Here is a 17,773-nt window from a genome sequence, read left to right on the forward strand (position 1 = left end):
TTAAATGCAACACCCACATGAACTAACTTTGAAAATACTTTTAAAGCATTTATTAATCTTTGTTAACACATTCAATGGCCAACAACAAAAGATTGAAACACAGGGCTTAAATACAAGAGGGCTAACAAGGAAACAAAGGGGGTGGAAAGAAAGGACAACTAACTGGGGATAACCATCGAAACAAATGAAAGTGTGGCACAAGCGAACCAGCAGGAAAACATGGCATTGGGCAACTGGGGCGCATGGCAGTAAAGCATATTCTTAAATACTTAATAGTTGAATCAGTCTATTAATGTTATTTAATGGACCAGAATATGAACTAACATGATCAGTTAACAATGTTTTAAATAAAACAAAAACACTTTTGATGTATACTATTTTTAGTATACCCAAAGATAGTTTATATACGTACACAAAGAACTTACTGTGAGCCAAAAACGTCAATTTTGCCATCGTCTATTCATACTTTTCAATCCAAACCTGCATGCCTTCCTTCTGTGGAATACAGTGGACAATATATATTCAAAATGTTAGATTCTTTAAATAGAAAACAAACTTATACAGGTTTGGATCAACGTGAGGCTGAATAAATGACAAAAGTGATATATGGCAAAATATGCAAATTACATATATAACATACAAGCTTATGTTTGGAGTTGAAGTCAAAATTATTAGTCCCCCTGTTTATGTTTTCCTTAATTTCTATTTAACAGAGAGAAGATTTTTTTTTTAACACATTTCTAAACACAATAATTTTAATAACTAATTTCTAATAACTGATTTATTTTATCTTTGCCATGACGACAGTAAATAATATTTGACTAGATATTTTTCTAGACATTTCTATACAGCTTAAAGCAACATTTAAAGGCTTAACTAGGGTAATTAGGTTAAGTTTTTGTATAACAATAGTTTATTCTGTAGACTATCGAAAAAATAAATCTTAAAGGGGGTAATAATTCTGACTATAAAATGTTTTTTAAAAAATGTAAAACTGCTTTTGTTCTAGCCGAAATAAAACAAATAAGACTTTCTCCAGAAGAAAAAATATTATCAGACATACTGTGAAAATGTCCTTGCTCTGTTAAACATAATTTGGGTAACATTTAAAAAATTTAAAAATAATCAAAGGGGAGCTAATAATTCTGAATTTAACTGTATATAAAAATATACATCATGCACTTATATGCTGCATAATTTAAAATATTGCAAAAAGTGTCATTTGCAAATATTATTTATTTCAAACCATTGGAATTACAACATATATTTATATATTTTCCTTCATTGTAAAACTGGAAAATGTACATACATGTTAGAATACATTAACTATTATTGTATATATATGTTCATACGTGCTCATGCACTCCTGAATAATGTGCAGATCACGTTTCCTGAATGGTTTCTTTGGTGTTTGTGCAGTGGCTGCTCAAGCTGTTGGCTGTGTGAGTCGTCCAGACCCGACACCTCAGCGGGACAGACCTGCTAGGCCAAGCCTGCTCTGACGTCACCCACCTGGGCCTGCGTCTTTTACATGTCCCCCCTCTTCTGTCTCATTTGTGATCTGCGGACCTTTGCCCTGCAGTTGCATCCACCCACTCACTGCTCCATCAGTTGGGGTCTAGTATAGCCATGTAGGTCATTACTGCCTGGATACAAACCATTTCGGCATTTTGTTCCACTCAACCCCACCCTAACACAATGTGTGGGTGTTTATCACGTATACATTACAGGTAAAAGAACTGAGATATTTTAAAGGAATATTTAGCATGTGAAATGAACATTCCATCATCTTTAACTCACCATTATGTCGTTCCAAACTCATTACACTTTCTTTCTACTGTAGAACACAAAAGGAGATGTTTAGAGGAATGTTCAGGCTGCTCTTTTACAATATAACAAAATTAATAAAAATTGGAGACATACAACTCACTGCTCACACAGCTTTGTAGATCCCATCCAACTTTTCTCTCCGGTCTGCACTATCCTATAAGAATAAAGGCAAAAACACCAGATATTATGGTGACATGTTGCTGCCAAACACTTTTTTTTTCTTAATTTTATCATAATAATGAGATGCTATTTCATTGAAACGGCATCTTCTCTTTTAATAAAGAGATATTACATTTAAATTATATAATTCTCTCATTATCACACTCATCCCATATTGTTGGACTACTGGAATGGTAAAAGCATTCAGCTCTATGCTTAGATATGATCATTTTTACTTGCTCCTTAGCTTGGAACACACTATAATTTTATTAACATTGAGTCACGCCTGCAGGATCATTATTAGCATGTGGACACTATACATCAGCATCTTAATACTATACATAAACATCTGATAATACAGATAAAAGAATCAAACTGATCTATTGGAAATAGCATTGTTTCTGTCATTTTAACAACATTCATTCATTCATTTTTCTTATCGGCTTAGTCCCTTTATTAATCCGGGGTCACCAAAGCAGAATAACCGGCAACTTATCCAGCACGTGTTTACGCAGCGGATGCCTTCCAGCCGCAACCCTTCTCTGGGAAACAACCATACACACTCATTCACACTCATACACTACAGACAATTTAGCCTACCCGGTTCACCTGTACCACATGTCTTTGGACTGTGGGGGAAACCGGAGCATTCGGAGGAAACCCACGCGTACACAGGGAGAACATGCAAACTCCACACAGAAACTGACCCAGCCGAGGCTCGAACCAGCAACCTTCTTGCTGTGAGGTTACAACACTACCTACTGCGCCACCCATTTTAACAACATGTTTTTGATTATGAGAAAATATGTTGTTTTATCAAAATAACAACTCGTTTTAATGAGTAAAGATTTTATGACATAATTTCGTAAAAAAAAATGTGGCAGCAATGCGTCACCATAAAAAATGTATCTAAAAAGAACTGTTGTAATTACTATACACTGTAATAAAAGAAGCAGTTTGGACATTCTGCTAAATATCTTTTTTTTCACAGAAAAAAAAAACAAACAAAAGGGGAGAGCAAAGCACACTATTCCACATTAAATTCACACTTGTTTTTCATATTTAGAGTATATACATTTTTATTATTTACATCAAGGAATGAAACTCTTTTAGGTAGGGCACATTGTAACATCAGAGACACAAACTGTAACATCATTATAAGACGATCTAATTAAACAAAATATATAAAAGACAAATTAAAATATTTACTTAATAAAAAACATTTTTAATGAGCATTTATAACCAGGCTCTCATGCTTATGGGGGTCCTGATCAAAACACAACTCCATACAGTTCAAAACAAGGTTGTAAATCAGAATTTAAAGCAGGTTAGTGTTATCTGCTCATTAGCTAATTCTTAAAGAACAATCTAAACTTCTAAAACTGGAGATTGGAGTTTCAGATTTATTTAATTTTAAATGAACACTAAAAACTGAGATGGAGAATTTACTTTAGCCAGAAATTTACTTTTTTTTTATAGTTAAGTAAATGTTTCTCCATAAAGGTTTGATATCAAAACTAGTTAATATTTTGCGTTTGGTTATAGTATGCCTGGACATTTTTAAACTGTGCTACAACCAGTGTTGGTTAAGCAACTTCAAAAATTAAAAAAAAAAAAGTAATTAATTTCTAATTACATAATTAAAACTCTTTAAATCGCTTTGTTTGAAAAGTAATTGAATTACTCAAGTATTTACATTTCTTGACTCACTACTGCTTAAAATTCCTCTCAATAAATAGACAACAGAAATAAAACTCTTAATTTTTGAATTAGGGCCTTTAGCTTTATTTTAAAAATGCATTTAAGAAAATGTAAACATATGTATCAAAAACATGAAAGGTGTTATGGTGAAAGGTAAAACATGAAAGGTCAAGTAATGAATCATATATTTTCTGCAGTCATCCTGATAAATGTAACGTTTTATATACAAATAGAATTATTCTGCAAAATATATTTGCACAAGAAACAAATACAAGTATTCTGCTTGTCTGAATTGACTTATACACAACTGTTGAATTTATTAAAGGGACATTTCACACAAACATTCTAATTTACCAACTTTTTAATTGCCCTCAAGTTTTTCCAAAGCTTTATAATTTTCTTTATAATGTAAAACACGAGAACATATTTTGAAGAAAGCTGAACACCAGTAACCATTGACCTCCATAGTAAGAAAATCACAGGTTTCCAGCTTTCCTCAAAAACAGAAGAAAAGCCAAAAAGGTTTGTGACAAGTCAAAAGTAAATGATGACAGAATTAATTTTTGAGTGAACGATCCCTTCATTGTCAACTGTTCATAAAAACTGTTCTTTTTTTAGAATAAGTAATTTAATTACAGTAAATAGTTACTTTGTAACCTATTTTGTTACACTGAAACTAATTTCACCTCAAAATGAAAATGCTGTCACCATTTTCTAGAGTTTAAAAGTTGCATGATTATCTTAGAACACAACTAAATATTCTCATTTCACAAACAGTTAAACTGATGAGTTTTACCATTTTTGAATCTGTTCAGTCGATCTCTGGGCCTGACAGGAACTTTTTTAGCTTAGCTTAGCACAAACCATTGAATTGGATTAGACCATTAGCATCTTGCTCAAAAATGTCTAAAGAGTTTATTAAATATGCTCGTCATATAAAGTGTTAACCTCACTTTTTTGACATTTTTGAAATCAGATTTTTTGCGGCATTTGGCTCAACTGATAAGAGAGAAGGGAAAAAACATGCCCAAAGATAGTAAATTGCAAATTAAAACATTTAAGTTATTGATTCATTTTTATTAATATTATTAGTATTAGTAGTATTATTAATTAATGTTTTGGATGGATAATCGATAACAGAGAGACAGAAATCTCTCAGAAAATGAACATATTTCTCACGAATTTTAACGACATGGCGATAGAAAAATGAAACCGTATTTTAATTTTGAAGTTAACCAACTGTTCTATTGACTGATGTTTAGTTCCAGCAAATATTGATAAGCATTAAATCAGTCATTAACATCTCTAATTAACAGGAACACTTTATTTAATTCATGTTTTTTTCTAGATTCTAAGTAGTCATCTTTCATTTCCGTTTAGCCAACTCATCAAATCCAGCACGACTGTTAACGCAATTTAAAGCAGCGGCACGCAATTATAATCGTACTTCTAACAAGCGCCCTAATTGCTTTATTTCTTTCATCCAGCATGACTCGTACTTCCTCTTGTACTTTTACCCCCTCTTAAGAACATCGTGCATCTCCGTATGCATCTGTCTTTTTAAATTACAGTGTTTTTGCTTCCAAATATAAAAGCACAAGTCACAATCTTTCATCACGGGGCATTTCTATATAAATTATTTTCTGTGCGTAAACCTACACCTCCACATACACACATACAATCACACACACACATTGTTCAGGGAGCGAGATAGTAGCTGTGGGTATTAAAAGCGATGTCTCAGCAGCCCTGCACGCAGCGGCTCTATTCTTATCGCTCTGACGCCACGCACAGCGTCATCACGCCATCGCTCCCTCCTCCGCTACGCTCTTTCCCTGCATCCCTCCTTCCAGCTCTCTAGTAACCGTCTCATTCTCACAATCTGCTTCCTCCTCCTCCTCGCGCTCACACATGCGCGTATGCTGGCTCAAACACTCACTCTCACACACTCGTACGCTCTTGTCTTCTCTCCCTCTGCTCCTATTAATAGAAAGCTTTGCTCACACAATGCTTCCTGCCGTAAGGTGACCGAACAGAGGTTGCCCCCAGCAACAGTCCAGGCGCCTCTGGAAACGGCTAGAAAAAAGCAGGCAGGCACGTATGTCCGTCATTGCTCTCTCCATCACTTCCTCGTCCATACTTTCGCCTTGTTATACGTCCTGTAGTTTTTATGGTGATATAATTCCTTTGAGTGTTGGGGTTTCTGTTAGTCCGGCGTTCAAATTGAATGTAAAGATTGTTCTCTGATAAAGAAGTAGCATATTAGCATTCACACATAGGCCTACGTTTCACGTTACTGTGAGATATTTTTGTTGACGAGAGCTAGTTTTGTTTTTACTTTGGTCGTTTTTTTTTGTTTTGTTTTTTGTTACCAAAAATCTCTCGAGCTATAAAGGATGATAATAATGTGAAAGTCGTCCATTGTTGGTGTTCCCATTTATTTAGAGTGTTGTGTGAATTTCAGAAGTATTCAGTTTGGAAAGTGCTACAATAAATTTTAACCAATATTTAACTAAAAATATCAATATACAAAATATTGGGTTATAAAAAAAAAACTAACAAACCCAAAACTCTCCCAAACTCTCACTCTATATATATATATATATATATATATATATATATATATATATATATATATATATATATAGCTTTCTCTCTCTCTCTCTATATATATAGAGAGAGAGAAAGCTTTCAATACATACAGATAAAGTCAGAATTATCAGCCCTCTTGTAATTTTTCCCCAATTTCTGTTTAACTGACAGATTTTTTCAACACATTTCTAAACAATGTTTTTCTAACCAATTTCTAATGACTGATTTCTTGTATCTTTGTTATGATGACAGTAAATAATATTTCACTAGCTATTTTTCTAGATACTATATTCAGCTTAAAGTGCAATTTAAAGACCTAACTCATTTGATAACAATAATTATTTGGGAAAAAAGTTGCTTAATAATATTGAAATTAAAATTTTTAAAATTTGATTATTAAAAAAAATCTGCTTTTATTCTATCGAAAATAAAACAAATAAGACTTTCTTCAGAAGAAAAAAAATCAAGAAGTACTGTAAAAAATTCCTTGCTCTGTTAAACATCATTTGGGAAATATTTGAAAAAAGAAACCACAGAAAGGCTAATAAATTTGACTTAAATGCCCATATGCTTTTTGGATGAATTTCTAGGGCCACAAATGGCAAAAATTATAATTTTACAATAGTATGCAAAGAAAGCCATTCCTGGGTACTCCTGTATCTTCATGATTTATATGATTCTTTTATGAATGAGATTTGAAATCTGCCATCTATCTATCTATCTATCTATCTATCTATCTATCTATCTATCTATCTATCTATCTATCTATCTATCCATCCATCCATCCATCCATCCATCCATCCATCCATCCATCCATCCATCCATCCATCCATCCATCCATCCATCCATCCATCCATCCATCCATCCATCCATCCATCCATCCATCCATATATATATATATATATATATATATATATATATATATATATATATATATATATATATATATATACACATTCATTCATTTTCTTTTTGGCTTAGTTCCCTTTATTAATCTGGGGGCACCACAGCGGAATGAACCTCCAACTTATCCAGCATATTATTTACACAGTGGATGCCCTTCCAGCTGCAACCCATCACTGAGAAACATTCATACACACTTATTCAGCCTATGCAATTCACCTGTACTGCATGTGTTTGGATTGTGGGGGAAACCGAAGCACAACGAGAAAACCCACGCAAAGGCGGGGAGAACATGCCAACTCCACACAGAAACGCCAACCGACCCAGCCGAGGCTTGAACCAGCGACCTTATTGCTGTGAGGCGACAGCACTACCTACTGCCACAAACATATGCTGAATAAGTTGGCGGTTCATTCCTCTGTGGTGACCCCAGATTAATAAAGGAACTAAGCTGAAAATAAAATGAATGAATGAATATATTTGACAGCAGCTGAAATTTCTCAGTAAATGTTCAGCAACCCTCTGCCCTTCGTTCTTGTAAATGAATATTAGCTGTCTCAGTCCAACATCTACATTACCAGGATGATGAAGATGAAACCAGAGTGGACATTACAGCATAACAATGATCCAAAACACAGCGAAGGAAACTCTCAAATGCTTTCAGAAAAGGAAAATCAAGCTGTAAAATAGCCCTGATAATCACCTGACTTAAATCCAATAGAAAATACAAAGATCAGATTTGATAGACGGAACCCACAGAACCATCAAGGTTTTTACATTCTGCTCAAGAGTGTGTTTTTCACAAACTTCCACAATTAGTGGGACTTCATTCTACATGAGGATCATCTTTAAGCTGCCATTACCAAAAAATCTTTTCATATAAAGTATATCATATTAAGCAGTAGTTCAGTACTGTACTTTTTCCTTCTGTCATTCCAGTGTTATTACACACATTTTTTTTTTCAGATTTTTTTTAATGTTTGTAACGTTTGGGTTTTTACCAAAATCTGGTATAATTCCATGTCAACAGCTCCTCTAGAAATATCATTCCCAAGAAAAAAAACATGATGTGTTCAATACTTATTTTCTCCTGTGTATGACTATGTTTTTACAATTTATATATTTCGTTATCTTGGAATTAAAAGATTCTGTCTGCGTTCTGAATAATTTTGAGATATTAAGCTTCAAAGTTTTTGCATTCTATAGCAAACAGTCTGTGTGTGACATTTTTTTTTAAGTCTTAAAATGTAAACAACTCATTAATGTAAATAAGATGTCATTTAATAAGAATATATCAATAACTCAATTTTGAAAAAAATGTCAGATAGAACCTTAGAATTCTAAGGTGACGATTTTTTTATACAATTTCTCAAGCCACAAATACTTTATAATTTTCCACTTATCTTGTCAAAATCATACATTAACATTCCCATTTATTTTGCATGGCAGATGAATTTAAGAAGTATGCGATTCTAAATGTTTTAGTTTTTTGCCATTTACTTCAGCTTCACATGTCAACAAACATTTTCAAAATAACATTGGAAAAAATGTCATACATCAACTTTAATTCACTATCTTTGTTCATGTGTACTTTTTTGAGGGCCAGAAATTGTAATAATTTTCCAAGTAATAATAATGATGTTTATCTGAGCTGGTGTAAATCATGTGTTACCAGAAGTATGCAATTCGTAATCTGAAATCTTGTCTCATGACTACTCTGTTTCCATTATTTCTGATTACAAATCCCTTCAATCATGAATGACAATCATCTTTAGAGAAAGATTAAGTAGTTTAAGTAGTGTTGCATGATTCCTCAAAACTTTAAATCTTTGAAAAGTGTCTTTTTGTTGTTTTTTTCAACCAATCACTTGAGCCACAAATGATCATTTTCCGGTAAAATCTAGAGGAAGCCCTTAGCCTTTCCATTTACCTGAGTTGGAATGTGATTCCAGGAAGTAGGCAATTTTAAAATCTGTCATCTTTGCTAATGGCCACTTGCTATGGCTTGATGGTTGTAGTGAAGTGAATCACAAATGCCACTTCAAACAAGTAATATTAAATCCACTAACAGAAAACTCCGGAATGCAGTAATACAACCAAACTGCACTGTCAATAACCGCCAAAAAACAAAGAACTCAGGGTTTAAATAGTAATGTGTAAGCAGAAGAACAGAAACGTGTGCGAAATTAACCAATGAACAAAGAAACTAGTTATGTTTAGTAAATGGGAACAGAAGGCTAAAGGTTCATCTTTTTTTCTGACCAATCATTTATACCACATATGCCAAATACAAAAATCTGATTATATTTAGAGAAATGTTTTCATTAGCAATCCTGGTGATTTGAGATTCGAATCCTGACATCTTTACTCAAAGCCTCTCAATTCAGTTTCCTGTTTTGTTTGTTTTTTGACCAGTCACTTAAGCCATTAATGGTAATAATAGTTGCACAATAATATATAAATAAAGGCATCTATTAGCCTTGCAATTTATCTCTGCCAGTGTGCGATTCCAGGAAGTATGCGATTGAAAAATTTGCCATTTGCGTGTTTTTAGGACCATGTGACTAAACACTCTAGAATTGATTGGCTAATACAGGCAGAAAAATGCTCTCAGTCCACATCCGGAGCATTGATGAGCAGAAAGAGACATTCAAATTCCCAGAAAACTCCTTAAACATCACTTATAACAAAACATTGGCCGTATACAAAATACTAATCTAATAGTAAATAGCAGTCAGTGGGGAAATTTCCATTGTGGGCTTCGTTTTTTTTTTAATCTGTTAATTATCTGTTTCCCATACCGGTGATTCATGGATGTTCATTTACACTTGGACTGGATTATGGGTCTATTGCGTTAAGGTCTTTGCTTTGACAACTTTCAATGCTCAAAAAGTGAATTTTATTCATTCATTCATTTTCTTGTCGGCTTAGTCCCTTTATTAATCCAGGGTTGCCACAGCGGAATGAACCGCCAACTTATCCAGCAAGTTTTTACGCAGCGGATGCCCTTCCAGCCGCAACCCATCTATGGACAATTTAGCCTACCCAATTCACCTGTACCACATATCTTTGGACTGTGGGGGAATCCAGAGCACCCAGAGGAAACCCACGCGAAGGCAGGGAGAACATGCAAACTCCACACAGAAACGCCAACTGAGCCGAGGTTCGACCCAGCGACCTTCTTGCTGTGAGGCGACAGCACTACCTACTGCGCCACTGCCTTTCCTAAAAGTGAATTTTTTAAAATACATTTTTTTATTGTTTGATATATTCTTATTAGGATGTTCATGATATGATATGATATGATATGATATATCTCACACAATATATTGTATAAGAAATAATACATAGAGAGATAAATAAAAGGAAAAAAAAGAAAGTTCTGGCCGCTCATTACCTGGTGATGTACTGTCATTTGCATGAACTAATATTTAAAAAATATATAAAATTCACTTTGTTCATCATAAAAAGTCAGAAATCAAGGTCCCATAATTTAATTTCGAAGCCAAAATAAACTGAATACATCAGTGAATGACAAGTGATGGGGAACTTCATAAGCATCTATTTTTTTTAACATTAATTAAGTATAAATATGTATTTATTACACCTTCTTAAGCACAGTTCACCAGAAAATAAAAATTACCTGATCATTTATTCTCACTAATGTGGCTTTAAACCTTTCAGTTTCTTTCCACTGTTAAACACAAAAGAAGATATTTTGCAGAATGCTGGATGCTGGCACCCACTGACTTCCACAATAGGAAAAATATATATATACTATTGAAATAAATTTTTTCCAGCAGAATATTTCAATATATTGTCTTTTATGTTTAACAGGAGAACCTCAAAGTTTTGATCAAGTGAACAGTGAACAAGTAAATGATGACAGAATTTTAAAAAATGGGATAATTACTACTTTAATATTTATTCATTCATTCATTTTCTTTTCGGCTTAGTCCCTTTAATAATCCAGGGTTGCCACAACGGTATGAACCACTAACTTATCCAGCCTTGTTTTACGCAGTGGATGCCCTTCCAGCTAAAACCCATCTCTGGGAAAATCACTTTAATATAATATAATATAGTATAATATAATATAATATAATATAATATAATATAATATAATATAATATAATATAATATAATATAATATAATATAATATATTTTCTGTCGACCAATGAAGTGATTTTACACTAACTCATATTAGGAATGAAGAAAAGGTTGCATATCCTCAAACTATCAATAACACAGTAAAAAGATAGTAATATATAATGTATTACCATAGTAATTTTCCTTTCAAGTATGCGGTATCCAAAAATCAGAAGGTTTGTGATTTCCTGTGGACAGAATGATAGTGTTTGCCCAAAAACATGGAAGAGCACTTTTCTTGTAAATACTGCACTTGGCATTAAAAAATTACACTGGGGAAAATAAGTATTAAACACGTCATGTTTTTTCCTAGGAATAATATTTCTAAAGGAGCTGTTGTTGACATGGAATTGAACCAAATTTTGGTTAAAAAAAAAAATAGTACAAACGAAAACAAAACAAAAATATCTGAAAAATTGTTATGTGTAATAACAATGTAATGAAACAAAGAGAAAATAGTAAAATTTGGAAATGTATAATACTTTATATATATATATAAAAAAAATAATTGGTTATGGCAGCTTAAAAACACTTCTCATATGTAGAATGAAGTCACATGCATTGCTCAGGTCTGAGTTTTTCACAGACAGAGTGTAAGAATCGTGATGGTTCTGTGGGTCTCTATCAAATCTGATCTTTATTTGTAGTTTCTATTGGATTCAAGTCAGGTGATTGGCTGGGCTATTCTACAGCTTGATTTTCTTTCTCTGAAAGCATTTGAGAGTTTCCTTGGCTGTGTTTTGAATTATTGTCTTGCTGAAATCTCCACTCTGGTTTCATCATCCTCCTGATAATGCAGAGTTGGACTTAAGCAGCTAATATTCATTTACGATGATGAAGGGCAGAGGGTTGCTGCATAACTACTGAGAAATTTCAGCTGGGCTTTCACTGCCTTTTTACATCTCCTTTTCTTCATGTGTTAAATACATTTTCCCATTTTCACATAACCTAATTTGTAAACTAATTAGATTTGTTTTCTTTGCACATTTGTATGTCTTTGGTTGTTATCAACATCTGGTTAAAATTTGAAGTCAACGGCACATTTAGTGCAAGGTCATGATGAAGTGTTCAATACTTTTTTTCCTTGCTGTATATATAGAAATCTGACACTTGTATGTCCTATATATATATATATATATATATATATATATATATATATATATATATATATATATATATATATATATATATGTATGTATATGTATATGTATATGCGTGTGTGTGTGTGTGTGTGTGTGTGTGTGTGTATATATATATATATATATATATATATATATATATATATATATATATATATATATGTATATATATGTATATATATATATATATATATATATATATATATATATATATATATATATATATATATATATATATATATATATATATATATATATATAATTGTATATACAGTTAAAGGAAAAATGATTTGCCCTCTTGAGAATTTTGTATTATTTTCTAATATTTCACAATATTTTCAGAGATTTTGTTTTAACACATTTTTAACAACATTTTTCTTACCTGATTTCTAATAACTAAGTTCTTTTATTTTTGCGATGATGACAGTAGATAGTATTATGCTAGTTATTTTACTACATACTCTCTCAAAAGTGAAGGTACAGAAGCTGTCACTGGGACAGTACCGCTTCCAAATATACATATTTGTACCTATGCAGTAGTACTTTAAGGTATACATTAGTACCCAAATTCACCTAAAATGTACCAATACGGACCATTCAGCTACAAATGTATTGAAAAGTCACTGCCCCAGTGAGAGCTCTTGTACCTCTTGTAAAAGCTCTGTTAAACATCACTTTGGAAATATTAGAAAATTTATTACAATTTCACAGGATATATGCATGTTCTGGCCATATACCAGATACAGAATAATTATGTCCATCTGAAATTTACAGTAGAGTTAAATAATATTAATAATAATTATCACTGTAATTGCATAATTAGTATTATTGTATTATAAATAATTACTTTGGCATAATATTTCTACTTTCCATTTGACTGAGATGATAAATCCATCTCTGACGCAATGACTGATTGCTTTTAACCTTTTACAGCCGCTCATCAGTTTATCCGCTTAGAAATTTGCTCCGAAAAGAAGCCAGATTCTATTAAAAAGTTTTACCACCTGAACGTGTACAAGCCAAGATGACAGATGGCCAGAAATATCAAAATGTGTGGGGTTTCCTTTTCTGAGAAACGAGGACTAAAATAGGCCCAGAATTAGAAGCGAGTATCTGTGACTGCTGGAACATTTTTTACTTTGATTGAATCTAATTGCTAAGGAGGAAATAAACCCAGCAGCTTGCCGAACATGTGTTTGTGTGACATAGACTGATTCAGAATCGCAGGGTTGAATGAACAAATTCCTCCAACCTTCTCTCCACCTCCCTCCATCTGCGTCCATGTGATCATTCCTGCCGCGTTTCCCCCCATTGATCCCATTGGTGCGACGCCATGACATGTTTTGCCTCTATTTCTTGCAGGCGCTTGGTAATTTAGTACAGTTTCATGGGGGTGGCAACAGGAATAGGTTCAGAGTTGTAGTGCGTTGTGTGTGGGAGCGCTTTCCAGAGTAAAAAATCTCCTTGAGGAAGATGCCGTCTTTAAGTAGACTGCCAAGATGCATTTTTAGCCCTGGCTGGAGAGCCCAATACTACTGAAATTGATGTCACGGGGTGTATTTATAGACGTTTACATGAAGCGTTTCGCAGGTTTACGAGGCAACTGTGTCATATCTTGTGCCAAAGAGCATCTCTCTTTCAGCTTCATCACCCTGAGAATGTGTGCGCCAGTCGGATGCTTGATTTTACGCATAGTCCAAGTGTGCGCTTTGGGAGTCAGTGCTTACGAACAACAACAATATGGGTAAAATGTCAACTCTTTGGGTGTGAGTGCATCACACACTGACTAATGCGTCACTCAAACTGCATTTGACTGTTTGCCCCCACACTGACTACTTAGTTAAATGTGTTCACTTTTACGTCAACTCATTAGGGGCTGACGCATTAATGAAACCGGGGTGAAATTGGTCTGTGCTTGATAGTTCTTTTTTTGTGTGTGCATGTTTTAACTTTTGATCGATTGCCAGGATGGCGTAGGTATTTGTGTGCCCACTGCAGTGATGTGGCACATTTGGCAGGATTAAAAAGAGTTAAATAGTGATATGGTATCAAAGTAATAGGCTGATAGTCAAAAGAATGGGTTCTCTTTTCTAATTGCTAACTTACATCTTCTCTATTTATCAAATAACTACTGTAATTACTGGTAATTGAGCTGTTAAAGGTGCGTTAATGCTATATAACTATAGACTGGTGCGTCTTTAGATCGGGATAATGACACAAGTGCAGTGTGGCCTAAACCGTTTAATTATTGAAGTTTTATGCCCAGAGGTGTCAACGTTGATTTAGGAAATCTGGATGTTCATGTTAAAAAGGATAGTTCTCCCAAAAATTAAAAATACTTCATCATTTACTTTCCCTCAAGTTCACTACCTGACAAAAGTCTTGCCGCCTATCCAAGTTTCAGGAAAAACAAATAATAACTTGACTTTTGATTGATCATTTGGTTTCAGAAGTGGCTTATATTAAAGGCAAAGGCCTCTAGATTATGCTTATTTGACCAAAATTAAATATGATCATGCCTTGATTTTTAATTATTTAATTAGGACAGTAAGGTCTCTGCAACGACTAAGGTAACTCATTAAAAAAGTCATCTGGAATGACAAAGAAAGCATTCTTGCAGAACTCCCAGAGGTTATCAAGATTCTTTGGATACATCTTTAATGCCTCCTCCTTCATCTTACCCCATACATGCACAATAATGTTTATGTCTGGTGACTGGGCTGGCCAATCCTAGAGCCTCTTCCCCTTCTTTGCTTTCAGGAACTTTGATGAGGAGGCTGAAGTATGAGAAGGGGCACTATCCTCCTGAAGAGTTTGCCCTCTCCTGTTGTTTGTAATGTAATGGGCAGCACGATACCTCAGGCTGTTGAGGTTGCCATCTACTCTGATGTTGCAGATCTCTCGCATGCCCCTATACTGGATGTAATCCCAAACCATGATTATTCCATCACCAAACTTGACTAATTTCTGTGAGAATCTTGGGTTTATGTGGATTCCGATAGGTCTTCTGCAGTATTTGTGATGATTAGGATGCAGTTCAACAGATTATTCATCTGAAAAATCTTCCTTCTGCCAATTTCCCAAATGATCAAATAGAAGTCAAGTTATTACTTGTTGCTCTTACAACAGTAATCGAAAACAAGACTTTTGTCAGCTAGTTTAGATTTAAAGTTTATTTCTTCTGCTGAACACAATATTTTGAAGAATTTTGGTTGGAAACAAAATGCATTTGGAAGTAGCCAACATTCTTCAAAGTATCTTCTTTTGTGTTCAACAGAAAAAAGAAACTCAAATAGGTTTGGAACAAAACCTAGGCGTGAAGGATGAGTAAATGATGGCAGAATGTTCATTTTTGGGTAAACTATCCCTTTAAATGGCTTATGATGTTTGACTATAATACGTTTCAGAAAGATTTGACTGATTTATGTGAATCAGACACTCAAAGAAACGTCATATCTCTGAGGAATAAATGAACTTTCTATATCTATATTGCCATAAGCTGTTTATTAGTAAACATCACTCTGACCTGTGTTTTAATTCTAAAGAAAGTGAAAATTATTGTCATGTTCCTTAAAATTCTCAGCTCTAGTCAAATGTGTCACATCTCAAATGTTTAACCGCTCCTGCGTGATCAAAACAAGAAATTATGTGATCTTTCTCCATGTGTACTGAAAACAGTTGGGGATATTTACTGTAGCTACACAAGCTGTGGTTCCAAAACATTTCACTTAAAGGTATAGTTGATGCTAAGATCAAACATCCTGTCATTAACCCTTGTGTCTTTCCAAAGTTGGATGTGTTTCTTCACTGGAATACAAAGGAACTGGACTTAATGGTGGACAAGAAGCACAACAAAAGGTTCTTCCACTGATTATAGACTCATGCATAATAAATAGAATCAAAATGATAAATATAATAAACAGTTGAACTCAGAATTATTAGACCGCTTGTTTATTTTTTCCCCAATTTCTGTTTAACGGAGAGAAGATTTTTTCAACACATTTTTAAACATAATTTTAATAACTCATTTCTACTAACTAATTTATTTTATCTTTACCATGATGACTGTAAATTATATTTTACTAGTCACTTTTTAAGACACTTCTATAAAGCTTACTATAAAGCTTAAGTGACATTTAAAGGCTTAACTAGGTTAATTAAGTTAACTAGGCAGGTTAGATGAATTAGGCAAGTTATTGTATAACAATGGTTTGTTCTGTAGATTATCGAGAAAATATATAGCTTAAAGGGGCTAGTAATTTTGTCCCTAAAATGGTTCATGAAAAATTCAAACTGCTTTTATTCTACCTGAAATAAAACAAATAAGACTTTCTCCAGAAGAAAAAATATTATCAGACATACTGTGAAAATGTCCTTGCTCTGTTAAACATCATTTGAAAAATATTTTAAAAAGAAGAACAAAATTCGAAGAAGGCTAATAATTCTGACTTCAACTGTATATCACCTTTTTGAATAAAAACAATTATACTGTAGATTACCTATGTAATCACTGCTCACACCTTAACTTTTTCTCGATTTGTAGTTGCACACACCTTTTGCAAAGCTGCTTTGGAACAGTAATTAGTGTTCTTTCTCCTGGAGGGCCACTCTGCTGCATATTTTAGGTTCTACCCCAGAGATGTTCAAGCTATGGCCCGCGGGCCAAAGTTGACCTATGGTAACCTTTGATTTGACCCTCCATCCCATGTGAGAAGAGGAGAATGATGGGGAGGGTTGGGGCAAATGCCTTTAACAAAGATTGTAATTTTCTAATTCTCTTTTTTGTTTGTTTGTTTGCTACTTAGAAAATAGCTACAACAAAACGAAAATAAATGTTTCAATTAAGTGTTGTAAATTAATCTGATTTTTACTGTCACTCAATGGATAATGACAATGCAGAACACATCGGCAAGCAAATCAAGGCAAAAAACAGGTGTAGCTTGCAACTCCATTCTGTTATATATGAGATTTTTTACTGTAATAAGTTCACTATAAAATTTTAATAGTTAAAATATAGTTAATATAAAGCATTGTTTTCAACTAATTTATAAATATTAAATAAATTATTAAATCACCAATGGCGACTTTAATGTAATGGAGTTTAGAATATTTCGGCCCACCACCCTCAATCTAAATTGGTTTTTGGCCCTTCATAACAAACGGTTTGGGCATTCCTGTTATACCCTAATGAGCAAGTTTAAGTAAACTTCCAGTAAATGGTTGATGTGCCTGTATTCAATCTCATAAGGTTTCTTTTACCGCAATTTCATTCATTCATTCAAATATAGTCTGTTAAATA

General features: G+C 33.5%; 1 protein-coding gene and 1 non-coding gene across 4 annotated transcripts in view; one reads left to right on the plus strand and one right to left on the minus strand.

Moving 5' to 3' along the window:
- Nucleotides 1-1,923, plus strand: part of capn12 (calpain 12) — a 63,393-nt gene extending 61,470 nt beyond the window's left edge. The window contains 1 exon segment of the mRNA NM_001083063.2: nucleotides 1,420-1,923. Within this exon segment, the coding sequence (NP_001076532.2) occupies nucleotides 1,420-1,446 (27 nt within the window). The 3' untranslated portion in view covers nucleotides 1,447-1,923.
- Nucleotides 1-17,773, minus strand: part of LOC147832903 (uncharacterized) — a 54,115-nt gene that overhangs the window by 11,383 nt on the left and 24,959 nt on the right. Inside the window, exons 1-4 of one of the 3 annotated variants that reach the window (XR_015515181.1) lie at nucleotides 11,467-11,523; nucleotides 1,924-1,984; nucleotides 1,801-1,837; nucleotides 426-495 (exon numbers count right to left, since the gene is read on the minus strand). This is a non-coding gene — a transcript (uncharacterized LOC147832903). Of the gene's footprint in view, nucleotides 1-425; nucleotides 496-1,800; nucleotides 1,838-1,923; nucleotides 1,985-11,466; nucleotides 11,524-17,773 lie in introns of those variants that run through there. The other 2 variants (XR_015515179.1, XR_015515180.1) reach the window with 2 other exon arrangements.

This window comes from Danio rerio, chromosome 18 (assembly GCF_052040795.2).
Source record: "Danio rerio strain M-AB ecotype USA chromosome 18, GRCz13ab, whole genome shotgun sequence".
Lineage (NCBI taxonomy): Eukaryota > Metazoa > Chordata > Actinopteri > Cypriniformes > Danionidae > Danio > Danio rerio.